Source organism: Papaver somniferum, chromosome 9, assembly GCF_003573695.1.
Source record: "Papaver somniferum cultivar HN1 chromosome 9, ASM357369v1, whole genome shotgun sequence".
Lineage (NCBI taxonomy): Eukaryota > Viridiplantae > Streptophyta > Magnoliopsida > Ranunculales > Papaveraceae > Papaver > Papaver somniferum.
The window spans coordinates 14,455,215-14,470,601 of NC_039366.1; the positions used below are offsets into that span (position 1 = coordinate 14,455,215).

Consider the following 15,387-nt stretch of genomic DNA (forward strand, 5'->3'; position numbering starts at 1 on the left):
AATTAATTACGGTAAAGAATTGATAAATGATACAGCCACCTTACATATCAATTTTTTCTTTTAGTTTGATAAGGCTGGGACCAAACGAGTTTCAGTAAGTGAGATCACTGATTTGTCAAGAACCACAAATTCAAGTAAAGTTGCATTACAGTGGAGAGATGTTTAATGAAGTACAAATTGAAGTTGTGAAAGATAGTAAGGTGTCCAAAAGGCATGGTTGAATTTTGTACATGAGCTGGAGTTACTTCTTCAACACTTGCGCAGCGCGCGATCCAAATTTTTCCCAACAATAACTTACAAGCTTAACAAAAACAATTATATTTACTAAATTTAACTTACTAGAACAATAACTAACTTGAAAACCATTAGATAGGTTTGAGAAAATGCTGAATTAAATAGATTTGAGAAAATGCTGAATTAAATAGATTTGAGAAAATGCTGAAATATACGACAAGAAATGATGGATACAAATTCGAGATAAAATAGATTTAAGAAGATGCTGGATGTAATCGTCGGTTTCCCATCAGAATAGACCACTCTTCAGCTGTTTTACGACAATTGGGTCTTGAGTCTACAACGTTCCATGCATGTACAAATGGAGGTACAGGACGGATAGGTGAAAGCAGTAGAGAAAACAATTACTGAGTACATCATTATTTAAGATCTTAGAAAAGGTTAAAATATGAAGGCTTTCATGAATTCAGCATCATTTTCCAGAGCCTCGAAAACCTCAATTGGAAGGCTGATACCAATGTCAATACTTCCTTCAACTGGTCCTTCATCCACAGTAGTCACTCCACTTGATTTTCCACGGATACCGGTTCTCACGGCAATAGGTCGACCCCAACCAAAATCGTTTCCATACATGTTGAATCTATGGGAACTCCTCGTACATAGATCCTTCTTTGTATTTCCTGCCTCGTCACTTATGATAAAAGGTTTCTCTGTTATCCGTTCGAGTTCACTTCTAATCCTTCCATCAGTGTTAGAGTTAGCAACCTCATTCAATAACGAAGCTAGGAACCCAAATCCCCTCTGGAGCACCTCGTCGTCCTTTGCAGTTATCATTAGCAAAGATACTGAGTTACCAAAGTAAGCTTCTGGCAAGGGTGGAATCAACTTACTTCTGTTATTTGTCACAAATCCAAATGCAGTCTTTTCATTTTCGTCAGAAGTGCTATCTATGATAGTTCTAGCACGCAATACAGCTATCCAAAGGTGAGCCAATACAGCTTGTAACGAAGAGATTAGTGCTGTATTTTGTTTTGTTTCAGAAATTATTTCAGAATTCGCCCTAGCTTTTAATTTTGCAATGTTTTCTTTAGTAAAATGGAAAATTTTCTCTACATGACCCTTAAACACCAAAGCTTTAGTATTACAGATATTCATTCCTACCGAAAATTCATCAGCCACAGAGAACGGAAGACGGATGGGGCAATCTGTATCCTTGATAAACCAACGCTCAAAGACCGGATGAGGACAAGGAGTATGATTATCAGAAGATCTAGAAATCTCAGACCACAAATTAATAAAATTCCAAAATGATGTACCATCAAGAACAGAATGGTTTACACTACACCCAATGAACACACCGTCTAGAAGTTCAGTTATTTGTATAGAGAGTAAAGGATGTGACTGACCTTCGTAGTTTCTTACCCCATTGAGGGAAAACAATGGATCTATTACGCTTGCAGGAACATAGGTCTGAGCGACGATTTCCTTCACTGATATGTCTGCAGTGGCATGAATGATCTCTGCTCCCTCAAAGTTGCAGTTGATATAAACGGAGACCGTGTTATCATCTTCATTATTTTTGATGCCAAGACGACCAGCTAGAGGAAAAAAATGATCAAGTGTATGTGACATGGAACTTATCATGTTACTGATAACAATATTGTTTGTCTTTCCATCTTCATCTTTTCGCCCGGGAAATGATTGCGATTTAGCAAAGAGAAGACCCCGTTGCGAATATACTTGCCGCAAAAATAGTATATCCCATGGATTTAAATCAATCCGTTTAAAGTTATCTGTAGATTTATGGATGTAACTTGCCGGCCTTACTTTTGTTGTAGAGACACGACGAACTTCGGAAACACTCATTTTGTCACCATATACTCCCTTTAAGAAATACTCTTTGAAAGCTATAATGTCATACTCTAAAACAACTCTGTTGGATATATAATATATATATATATATATATATATATATATATATAAATAAAATATCTTAAATGAAACCTTGTAGATTTTAATCACTGAACACAATGCGAGAAATTGATTAATTTGGGTTAGAGAAACCAACTACCATCCCATGATACCATAGCACATGGCATGGCATGCGCATTGATCTCTCCTCTTTTTTTTCTTTTGTGGTGAAATGAGAAACTAGGACGTCGGCATTATTTATCCTTTTACTTTGGCAGCTAAGAAAAGGGTCCATCAGTAATGGGGTGCAGTAGTAGACACACTAATCTTTACGTCAGTCTGGTTGGTGTACTTAATGTCCAACTACTCCTTATAAAAATTCTCAACTGCTCTATATCAGTACACAGTCCAATTCATTTTACACATTTAGAACGAGTCAATCCTTTGTGAACGATTCAGCGGAAAATGCTTTTCTTTAATGGAAAAAACACCCATCAACTGAATGAGATGTTCATTCTTCGTCATAACTTAGTTTTGTTCATTCATTTTCTCCCGATGTCGAAACTCCAAATCTCTCTCTCTCGAAGAAATACGAATACTTAATCTCGTCTTACTGAAAACTCAATCCCCAAACATAATAATCAAACAAACATTTGATTCAACTGGAGAAACCAAGATCGTCACCAGCAATACCTTTTCTCGAATATTTAGGCAGAAAGTTGATGGAATTCAATTTTCAGTAAATTCGTTTGAAGATTTCATCATTAATACAGATTTTCAAGATAAATTTAATGTATTCTTACGGCTTAATTTCATCGGAAATGTTACTTTATTGATTTGAAGTCAATTTTATTAATTGAAAAAGAAAACAAGGAAAAAAAACAATTCCAAAAACCTAATTATTTCGGGATATTCTTTGTATACCTCCATACAAGATAGGGATTTGTAAACTATTAATTTAATGCATTGAATTTGCAGAATTGTATCGGGACTGTCGGAACTAATTTATAATTCAGAGAAACATTTTATTTGCACTATTACCCTCAGTAATTACAGGAAAATGTCCATTTTCAATCGTTGTAGTGGATCCGGTCGTATCGTCAACAAAAATTTTCATCTTTCCTTATGGTGGGAGCTAGTCGTACAATTAATAAAAAGTTTAATTAATTCTAAACAAATTATGTCCGCAGATCAACCCGGTTGATGCCTAATCTAATGGTCCTAATTGGTTTTCTTAACTTCATTAATCTTCTTAATATTTACTCCTTTCCGGATATGTTGTCGGAAAGATATTGATACCGATTACCGAGTCCTTGAAATTGCATCGGAAAACGCATAAGATCTTAAGGTAATACATCACTTTTGTTGCTCCAAAGTGTAGTTCACTTTTTTTTTGTGGCATACATTCTCACAGCACCAATTATCCTGTTTTTATTCAAACTAAATCTGAGCTTGAAAAACCATATAACCATGAAGAGGAAATGTTAAAAATAAAGGGCGAGGAAAAGTTTATCGCCTTGGGAGAAAAAATACAAGCTTCTTCCACTCTAAAGCTACTGTCCGAAATAGGAGAAACAACATTGTGGGTCTTTATGACTATGATAATAATTGGATTGAAGGAAAAGATCTCTTAGGTGGATGCTTATCTAATAACTTTGAGCAACTGCTGACTACTTCTAATCCCACTATCGACTACAACATTGTTAATCTTATTCCTACTACGATAACTTCTGCCGACAATAATAAGCTCCTGTTAAATCCTAGTATGGAAGAAATCAAAACACACTAGTCCAAAACACGTAATTTAGGACAGACGAGAACTGTCGAAAATAGAGTTATACAATAAATATATCTGTCCTAAAGTCTGTCATATTTTTGGTGTACTATTTATTATAGGACGGTTCATCTTGTCCGATTTTATCAACCAATTTCATTTGTCCAGAAACAATGACAGGTGATGATTATCGAAATTATATAATTGATTCAGCATGATCTGATTCGGGTGACTCAGTTTCAGCCGGATCTAATTGTATAAGATTTTCTTTTCCTCTTGTCTTTTAGTTTTTTTTCCTTCTTCTTTCGTTATTGTTTTTAGATTGACACTACAACCAAGCCAATATATGAATTTTCTAAGCAAATGTAACACATTCAATTAAAATAAACTTTGAATTCAGTTAACAACCCAAGCATCTTTAAGTTCATCAACAAAAGATACTTCTTGTTCAAAACAACAAAGAAGAAAAAAATAATAAAAAAAATATAAACAGTGTGATTTAGCATCCATTAAGTATTGCTTTGGCCATTCAATCGTCTCATCGGGATGAATATATTCAAGTTTTCTATCTCCAACACAGTTCCATATTGCTCTTGTATTGCGTTCTTCTTTACATCTTCCAGTAAAGGATGACGACCTTTCAAAGATCCAAGCTCCACTGTTGCAAGCCACTGCATACAAAAGCATACATATGTCAGAAAACTTGGTGAGAATCTAATTAACATCATATGGTAAGGTACCCACTGTTAGAGAATGTTGTGGGCATATCAAACATGCTTAAAAATACAGAGGTAAAGGCAGTTAAGGGTGTTATAAAAAGATACATCGAAGAGGGCCAGATGAACAAAATTGACATTAAAGAAAAGACTACATACAACATGTTCATCCACTTCATTTAAGAAAATTACCTTTTTAAAGCATCACTAAGGAGTGAATTACCCCCACGGTAAGAAATAATTTTACACAAACTTAATATCTAGATTATTAAAAGTTTATTACCTCGAGCACGACCGTGGGACCATGACACTGCAGCTCTTTAGTTAGTAATGCTAGAAGGCAAACTAAATCAGAGAAGCGGGTTTGTAAATGGATTCTCCAACATTGCACTTTTAGAAATAAAGAATGGTGGCCATGTCCCATCGCTAGTCTAACAACCAATAAGACCAGAATCATGACATATTAATATCGAGTGTGAATAATTGGATTTCCGAAAATGCACAAGCTTATACGACATTAAACATATAAAGCATTTTAGTTTGAGGGAGGTACTCCAGAATCTGACGGGTTCAAAAGAGTAATAGCAGAGCTTCCAAATGCTATGCTTCATAAAGACAAAACAATCAAACAATGTTATAACTGAAATAAGCAGTCAAACAATGTTCTATAAGACAATACATTCCCAAATTGGTAGACTCCTTAAGCATGCTTGTCTTTTTGTAGTAATGCAAGACCTAAAATATAATTTGCATATTATATATCCAAGGACATAAGTATGATAATAATTTCGAATATAGAACCATATTCCGACCAAGTTTGGTTCTAGAAAACTACTCCAGCAATTTAGACCACGAATGAACATAGCTACAATGACTTTGATGATGGTCATAGAATACATTCTAACCCGAGTACCACTTGCATTTAATGATACACAAACTATAAATAAGAAGGCTCTTGGGAGTTCATCGAAGACAAATTTTTAACATAATCATGTATTGCAATTCAAGTAAAACAAAAAAGTAATCCTGCAACCAAAACTCCAACATAAATTCAAATATGCTTGAAACTTTTACCACATATCTTCCCCTTGGATGTTTAAAAAGCTGCACCGGATTTATGGCAAATCATTTTCGCATTTCCTTAATTAGTTGCCAGTAACCACACACATCTGTACCCAAACTATTAAAATTATGGTTGTATCATTAAGCCTAACGAATAATCCCACACAAATTGTATCTAAGGGAATATTAAAACAAAAAGATCGACATAACTAATAAAATAGAAATGAAAATTGAAGAGATTGATGAAACCTCTTGTTCAACAACTCTTTTACAACCCTCCTTTGCTCCTCATCAACCTCTAATCAAACAAACAAAAAATTAATTAAATCTAAAAGAGAAAAAAAAATCACACGAACCTATACTGATTTTACGTCAAGATTTCTCGTCCGCATGGGTTTATTCCTCCATTGCTCCTCTTCAATCTCTATTCAAACAAACAAAAAAGTAACTAAATCTGAAAAAGGAAAAAAAATTATATCAAATCACACAAATCTATAATGATTTTGCGTCTCTATTTTTCGTCCACCTGAGTTTATTCACCTTAATATGAAAGATTTCTAGTCCAGAAATATGGCAACCATAAAGATGGTGATTCTATTCTTCTGATGATTTACGTTCTTCTTTGGCATCCACTTTCATCCTTTCGAGCTAAACTTTCTTTAGGAATTGGAATTGGAATCGGTTTCAGTAAAAATTGGGGTTTTAAATAAAATTAAAGATATTTCTTTGATTGAAGTTGATTAAGTATGTTATTCAAGTTTAATGGCTATGTAAAAGAAAAATAAACTCGTAAAAATCAAGGGGAAGTTGTGAAGTTTCAGTTTTGATAAACACGAAGTAAGAGCAACCACATCGGGCGAGTAAAACTATAAATATGGTCCACAAAGCAGGCACAATGGGACGGACCAAAGAGAAAAACCCGGACTAAAACCAAATATCAGAGTATATTTGGTCTGGGACCAAGACCAAAACCAAATATAGTCGAGCGGACATTATAAGTGCGCCTGATACCGAGCGAAGGTATAATATGATCCTGATCCGTATGATGGTGGGGCGAAGGTATAATGTGATCCTGATGAATGGGGCGAAGGTATAATGTGAGCCTGATGATGGGGCGAAGGTATAATGTGATCCTCAGTGAGGCGAAGGTATAATGTGATCCTGATGGATGGTGGGGCGAAGGTATAAAATGATCCCGTGATGGGGCGGACGTATAAAGTGATCCTGACCAAATTTACTCTTCCACCCTAGTGTGACACCACAGACTAAACTTAAATTTGGTCGTTTTTTTGGTATTTGGTTTATGGTTTTGATCGCACCATTGCAGTTGCTCTAAGAGAATGAAAACATTTATTCTATCAGTGGTTTTCGGTTTTGAGAAGTTTCTAGATCTAATTAGAGGCACTACGATTAAAGTGATCCAAGGATTGGTGATTTGATCCGATTGGGGTGGAAATTTGGGTTAGTGGGGGCAAACAGATAGGAAAAAAAATGGCAAGTTGTTAGCGTTAGTAATCACGGCTAAATTATTTGACAAATCCTATCTATAAAATATTTAATACATGCCTAATCCGTCATTTTCTCGGATCCTGGAGTGTCCTAAAAACCAGCTTTTGGAGATGTACAACTCTCTTCGGAATGCCTCCTATTGCTGGCCCTGGCCCTGGCCCTGATGGCTTTCCTGCTTGTTTCTTTCAAAAAAACTGGGATCTCATGTCCACTGATATTTTTAATACTGTTAACTCTTTCTTTAACAGTAGACACATGCTAAAACAGCTAAACAAGACTTTCATCTCCTTAATCCCCAAAGTTCAACATTCTTCCACTCCAAGTGATTATAGACCCATCAGCTTATGCAATATAGTTTACAAAACCATTTCCTAAGTTATTGCCAATAGAATGAAGGCTTTCCTTCCATTCCTAATCTCCCCTTATCAATCTTCTTTCTCAATCAAAGACAGATTTCCGACAACATTCTCAGTGCCCATGAGTCCATCCACTCTATGAGGAAAAAGAAAAGAAAGGTGGGCTTCATGGGTCTTAAGCTTGATATGGCTAAGGCCTTTGCTAGAGTGGAATGGGGTTTCCTCATGGCTATTCTTGAAAAGATGGGTTTCTGCAAAAGTTGGTGCAATCTAATTTTACAATGCATCATTACTAGCTCCTCTGCCATCCTCATTAATGGAAGCCCTTGTGACTTCTTCAAACCCTCTAGAGGTTTGCTGAAAGGAGACCCATTGTCTCCCTATCTATTTATCTTATGTATGGAATCCTTTTCCAGAACCCTCTATAATGCTGAATCTCTTGGCCTTATTTCTGGTTTCAAAGTCTCCAATAAAAGCCCTTCCATAAGTCACTTGTTTTTCGCAGATGACTGTCTCATCTTTGCCAAATCTACTATCTTTCGAAGTAAAAGCCTCATAAAAGTCCTAACTCATTATGGAAATACTTCTAGTCAGTTGATCAAGTTTCATAAATCTGGCATATTTTTCTCTCCTAAAGTCTCTGGCACCCTCTTCAAGAAATTTTTTAACATCCTACACGTTCAGCGAATTTCTATAAATGATAAATACCTGGGAGCTCCGTTGTTTACCAATAAATCCAAAATTGGCTCTTTTGAAAAAGTGTCTGAAAATGTGGAAAATAGACTCGAAGGATGGAATAGTATAAACCTTTCGCCTGCTAGTAGGAATGTTATTATTAAGACCGTCCTAGAAACCATTCCATTCTATATCATGTCTTGCTTTATCCTTCATTTGAAATCACCAAACAAGCCACTAATTTCATGCGTGACTATTGATGGGGAAAAAATGACAAGAAAGAGGGCTTTTACGTACATAAAATCCTGGGATATCATGTGTAAAGATAAAGAGAATGATGGTAATGGCCTGAAAGATTTAAGAAAGTGGAACTTAGCCCTGATTGATAAGAATGTGTGGCGTCTATTCCACCAACCAGACTCTCTCTGGGCTAGATCCCTGAAGCCGAGATACTTTCCGAATTCTAATCCTTTTCACTCCTCTTGCAATGGTGGTTCCTCTTGGGCCTGGAAATGGGTCTACAGAGGAATCAAATTAATCCAACCCCACTTTATTTGGGAAGTTGGAGATGGGCATTCCATAAATATATGGAAAGGCCTATGGCTCCCATGCCAAACTGTTCCCATAAACCCTAAAAGAAATTCCTTTGCCACCCATGTTAGTGATCTCATCTCTGAAGGTAACTAGAACCTTTCTCTGCTCAATAACACCCTGTCTGGTCCCAATTTTCAGCTAGCCATCCGTATTCCTATCTATAAGCATAAAAAAGACCTCCTAAGATGGAAACACCATCCTCAAGGAATCTTCTCTGTCAAATTCATGTACAATATCCTCGTCAAAAAGAAGAATCTTCCTATTGATAAAATGATAAAAAAATCGGGAACCTAAGGACCATTCTTAGATCCAGATGTTTGCTTGGAAACTGAAAACTAACATTCTTCCAGTCAGTGCTCACCTCTCTTCTTTCATGGAATATATAGACCCAATATGTACTCTTTGCAATAAGTATCCTGAAACAAGCAATCACTTATTCATGGATTGTGATTTCACAAGAGTTGTATGGGCTAAATGTAATATCAATCTCCAAAGAGAAACTCTAGGGTGTGACTACATCTCCAGCTGGTGCCTCACTTGGTTTAAGAAAAACAAATGCCCATCTCACTGGGGAGATTGGGCTGCACTATGTGCTACAATATCCTGGTTTGTCTGGAAAGCCAGATGTAAGGTGGTTTTTCAAAAGAAGAAACCTAACCCTATATTTACAGGAAACCAAATCATAGACCATCTGGAGTATGACAACAACATGGTGGTTCCTACTAAACCACCAATGAGAAGCAACCACATTGAAAACACTATCAATAATAACTTGGTAACTTTCTCCTATTTGGCTATGTATGATGATATTACTGAACTAACATGGATTGGTATCTGTATCCAAACACCTACAAGCTACATTGTTGGCAGGAGAAGCTACTTCATCAGATCTTTTTGAAAAGATGAACCAGACATCCAAGCTTCCCTTGAAGCATTAAAATGGGCTCTCATTTTGAAGTGCAGAGAAATAAACTTAGCAGGCGTAAACAGGAACCTCTCTAGAGCAATAGAAGGAAAAACCAGGAACACCTGTTGGCAGGCTAACTGCACGATCGATATGATTATCAAACTTAAAAGTAGTTTTAATAGAGTACTTTGTAAGGAGTTCAACTCAAGAAAGTTTAAATACATTGGTAACTTAGCTTATCATGGCTATTTTCAAATTTCACCCTCCCGTTGGGTTGATATAATGCAGATCTCTGCTTATCTGTAATCGGATTTTTCTCTATCATCAGGAAAAAAAAAATACACTTTCTTGGTTGTTTAAGGAATGAGACAAACTTAATCATTGTTTTCCTTTTGCCACTATCACATACTACCTCAACATTGCGAGCATTTTTATGTTTGAGCATGTAATGAAATTAACACATTTGGGATTCATCAAAACTCTACATTAGTACACATCGCCTAGAATTTATATGCCAAAGATCAAAATTATACAGAATATTCTATGATTTTTAGGATTTAAATGCAGGGAAAACATTGTAAAATTTTAAAATCCCATGCGCCGAAGGAGCACGAGAGGTTGAGCCCAGGCCTTCGATGATACCCTAGTCCATTTATAGATGACAATATTTAAACCAAAAACAGTTGGAAGCCGTTACATCTATCCCTAGCCGATTACCCTCCTAATCCGTAAAGTATCGAACTTGCGCAAAATAAGATCCGATAGAATTTGTTCGATTTTTTCCTTGGATTAGCTTGAGCACAAGAACAACCACAGATGTGCTAGTTTAATTTGTGATGCAATCAATACTGTATATGGTTAGGATAAGTTAGCATGGATACAATGGTCACAGTCGTAGCTCTCGTTGGGAAACTAGGGGTGGGTGGATATTATTGACATGTTCTGTTTCCTGTGGAATAAGGGGTGTATCTCTCTCTTAAAATCGTGGCTTCCCCACTGCATTTAACCGTGCTAATGTAACGTGCATCTTCCATATCCGGACACTGGGCGGCAACTGGCATGCTAATAATGATGTTCGGACAATTAAACCATGAAATGTTGGGCCCTTTGCAGTTGTACTGCTATGACATGCCCAACCGTATCTGGTCCAGTTAATTAACTTTTTTAAAGGACCACTGTATTGCCGGCCTTTTTTACCTATGTCCGAGGCTATCACGATGTTAGGTTTGTGTTCATTCTCCTCTTTCTCCTTTGCTCTCACGATGGCAGCACTCCACCAGCTCTCCATCTCTTTCGGGTAACATTACAACATTTACACATTTCATCATCACAATGAATGCGGCAAAGCTACCGTGATGTCGGCTCTTCAATCCATTCTTACCGAAAGAGAATTACAAGGCCTAGACAAAATGTTTTAATCTAGACATTTAGAATTTACCTGAAATTATTTGTTAAGAACCTCAGATCAAATAACTTAGATTAGTTTAGACAGAGTTTATCGGTAGTGAAAATTATTCCTGGACTCAAGAGGATGCTTTGTTAAGTAAAATGGTAGAACCGAGATTACAGATCTAACTGTAGGTTACATCAATTTAAATCTCTCAACAAAGGCGAAAATTAGATAAATGATGACTTTCAAAGCTTCAAGAGAAGATTATCGTGGACGCTGATGCATCTCATCAGTATAAGTCAAGGCTGTAATGTACTGTATGCATAATAAATGTTGCTAGAGCATTTCTAAAAATCAATTGCTTAGGCTACAAACTGGAAATGCATACATGAGTCTAATTGGTCGACCAAAGGGAAACCTTCTATAGGGTGATTTATAATGGATTTTGTGCGTCACACTTTTATGGCCCTCAAAATTGTATTTGAAGAAACAAATTAATTCTTCAAAATGATCGAATCTCGATCGTTTTTCTTCAAATTTTTTGCAGTAGAGAGATCTTAATCATAATATCTCATATAAATCGTAAGAATTTCCGAAAAAATTCATCCATGATCAAAGAATTTCTAGATTGAAATTTCAATCAAAAAAAAGTTTTCGTGAAATCTTAATTTTTCGATTATCATAGATTTTACGTCGTTTTTGTAGTTGCAGGAAGTCCTACAACCACACCTCTAGTAAAATCTATAGAACAATCTAAAAAGACCTCTCTCTTTTACAAAGGCGCTCGGCTCCTTATATAGGAGTTTACATAGTGGAGGACAGCTAATAAAGCCCCTTATTTCGGATCTGACGTGCGTCACTTTCGCATAGGGATTTACCATTGCCGCACGACTTCTATACTACCGCATAGATCTTCACACTTTACTCGTGATCAGGTGACGTCATCTGGTGCGTCATTCTGGATACGTAGTATGCGGTCTTCTTCGCTCAGTCCCTGTGGTTATAATTTCGCATAGCTGATAGGTGTGCGGTATTTTGTACCCACGTTTTTCCTCTTCTCATATCGTTCTTCGGTAGAATGATCGGTATGAGGAACTTTACTCGTTGTTTTTCCGCACCCATTCATCTTTTCGCGTTCTTATCTGCCGACACATTCCCGTGATTTTGGCATGAAAACTTACGCGTGTCTTTTCAACCACTTACTATCTGACACGTCTCTAATAACTGCCTCTTCATGTCCATCCATTCTTAATCGAGGCATTAATGAGAAAGGATCTCTTGGGAATCGGGAGTAAATATCTTATTTACTGTCACACGTCTTTTTCTTTCTTCTTTTTACTCTCTTTTGTTTCTATGCAACCTTTATTTTCATCTGTTGAGTTCCTTCTGTTTTCATTGAACCTTTGACCTGGTTATTCCCTTTTTCTTCTCTTTCTCTTTTCATCATTCTTATCATTCTTTTTCCTTTACTTTCTTCGTTCTCATACTCTTTTTCTCATTATCAGCATCTTGATCATCCTGATCTTGATTTTTTTGATCATTTTGAGTAATCCTTCATTATCTTGCATTCCCATACCGAAAATGCCTCTTAAAGCTGGTTGGATGAATGATAGAGAATTCAAAAGGTTAAAGACCAAATTTGGTCAGAGAGGCTTCTTACTATCCATCCCTCCTGGATCAGAACCTTCTTCTACGCTTGGTCCTGAATGGTTTTCGCTTGACCAGTTGAACGATCAGAAGATCATTATTTCAGTGGGAGAACTTATTGTTGGTCTTCCTGTTCCCCTCTATAATCCCCAAACTCCCATGTTCAATGAGATTCTATCTGATGCGAGATTTTTGCGCAACATATTCCAGTTGAGTGGTGACTGTATCAGGATATTTATGGAATACGCTCGTCGTGCGTCATGATTAGAATCTGTTTACTCCCATAGGGAGATCAACCCTTACATAATTGAGATTTTCTTCACTCACTATGACGTTGCCATTATGAAGAATGAATCATTTCGATGGGGCATTCGCTTGACAAGAAAGAACGGTATCGCAGAAGACGAAAGAATCATGTGTGATGTCGATTTTCATAACTCTACTAATATTTCCACTCGTAAATCAAAGATACTCGTTGGGCGGAGTATCCTATTGTTTTGGATGGTCTCTATATAACTGGCAGAAGTGAAGATGGTTCAACTCTTCCCCTTCCTGTGGATTTTCCTGCGTAAAATCCTTGGGAGTTTAAATGGCTCGAGGAGGCTAATGTGGTATGTTATCTTTGACCTTATTTATCTATTTACCTCCTTCCTTTTGTCTTTTATTTCTCTTATCTCTTCTTTTGGTTTCAGATTGCGAAGCAGAAAAAGAAGGCTAATAAAAAATTTCGTCATGCCTCGCCTTCGCACGATAATGAAGTAAGAAATACTCTTTGTTTAATTTTAACAATATTGTTACCTCTGTTTCTTGTCTCTCATTATTCGCGTAGGTGGTAGCTGGAGGCTCTAAGGGTAAGAATAAAATTAGATCCAAGAAAACCACTTCTAAATCTTCATCCAAGAATCCTTCCAAGAAGCGAAAGGCTCCTTCTCCCTCTCCTTCTTATTCTGAAGATGATACTCTTGTTCTCCCTGGTAGCCCCGAGTCCGAGTCCTTTATGGGACAGTTGTCAAGTGTCTTCTCCGAAACATTATGCGGCGTTTGTAATACCTCACTGGGTCGTGCTTGTGAAGCGGTGGTTAAGATATGTGACGCCCCTTCTTTGAGCCACGAATCTCTTCGGGAGTTGCCTCTGTATTAAGTCCAAATTTTCAATTTGCATTTGGATCTTTGGTTAGTTTTCTTCATGTGCTTCATTCTTCGCTACTAATTTAATATGAGTCTACATCTTATATTGATTCTTTCGCTTTCCTTTTATTAATGCAGTACGCCCGTATGTCTCATGCTGTCACTTCTAATCTTCAAAGGAAGATTCACACTCTGGAAACAGAAAATACTAAGCTCCAGGTCAATTACTCTTCTAGCTCCAACCGCGTGGAAGAACTCCGCAATAAGAATGAACAATTAGTCGGTGTGTACCTTTTCCTCCTTCTTTATTCTTCGTCATTTTCGTTCTTCTTTTAGTTGTATGTTCTTGCAGAAATTTACAACTTAACTGATGAGGCCATTCACTATCCCCTCGATGATGAGATCCTTGTAGAACATCTTAATTTGTTTTTAAATAACATTGTTGATGTTGACTTAGAAGCTCTTAACCCAGTGCAATTGAGATGAAATTATTAAGCTGAACATAGGAGCATGTTATCCGCTTGCAATAGCTTTAGACGTCGTTATCGTGAAGCCAAAGGATTGATTAAAGTTTTGGAAAAGAAAAACAAAGATCTTGTAATTGAGAAGGATAATATCGCTGTCAACGGCGCGAAGGCTTTAAAGGAGTTGCATGATGTTAATATCCAAGTTCAAGTGGAAAGAGATCGGGTTGTAAGCGAAAAGAACGGGATGATAGAGCGAGATAATATGATTCGCTCTCGACTTCTTATAGAAAATGAGGTTGAGTTTGATTGGGCTGCTAGGGTTATTGATAACTCTATGAAGGATTTAGCCATAAATGCTAGCTTAGAGGCTGATCATGCCGCATTTGTTAAGGATATTATTTCTAAAAAAGAAGGTTGTTTATTATTCTTATCCATTTATTATTTCCTGAATTCCCATTCTTATGTGGGTTTAACCTTCTGATTTTCTTTCGCAGATGATGAGAAGAAGTATCTTGAGAAAATTGAGAATCTAGAGGCGAGATGTTCCGCTCGTGACTCTAAATACCGCAGACTCAAGAAAAAGTTGACTGTCACTGTTTCCAATTTGAGCAAGGATGATGTTCGCGTTCGTGACGCGGCGGCTGTTAAGAAAGTCTGCGTCGATAATAACATTCCTCTGTCAAATTATAATTTCACTGAAGTTTCTCCTAATAAAAAAGGTTTTGACATCTCTGATAGTGAGGGAGAATATGAGGAATATGAAGAGACTGATGAGGAGGGAAGTGGTTCTGAGGCTGACGAGGGTAATGAAGATGACATGGGTGGAAAATAACTATTCCTTCTGAAGATATTTTCTATATTTTCGCAATTGTAAATTCTTTGTCAGTTCTTTGTATATCGGATATTTCCTAGTCTCTGAGAATTTTTCTTCACTGTGAATTCCTAAGCATTTGATGTTTCTTTAATGTAAATTCTCCCCTTGTTTCCCCTGCACTTATTAAAAAAATGAAAAGCAAA

General features: G+C 36.7%; 1 protein-coding gene across 1 annotated transcript; it reads right to left on the reverse strand.

Moving 5' to 3' along the window:
• Positions 1-277: 277 nt before the first annotated feature.
• Positions 278-2,164, reverse strand: LOC113314037 (protein ENHANCED PSEUDOMONAS SUSCEPTIBILTY 1-like). The gene has a single exon (XM_026562811.1). The coding sequence runs from the start codon at positions 2,098-2,100 to the stop codon at positions 676-678; it is 1,425 nt and encodes a 474-aa protein (XP_026418596.1). The 5' UTR covers positions 2,101-2,164; the 3' UTR covers positions 278-675.
• Between the last annotated feature and the right edge of the window lie 13,223 nt (positions 2,165-15,387).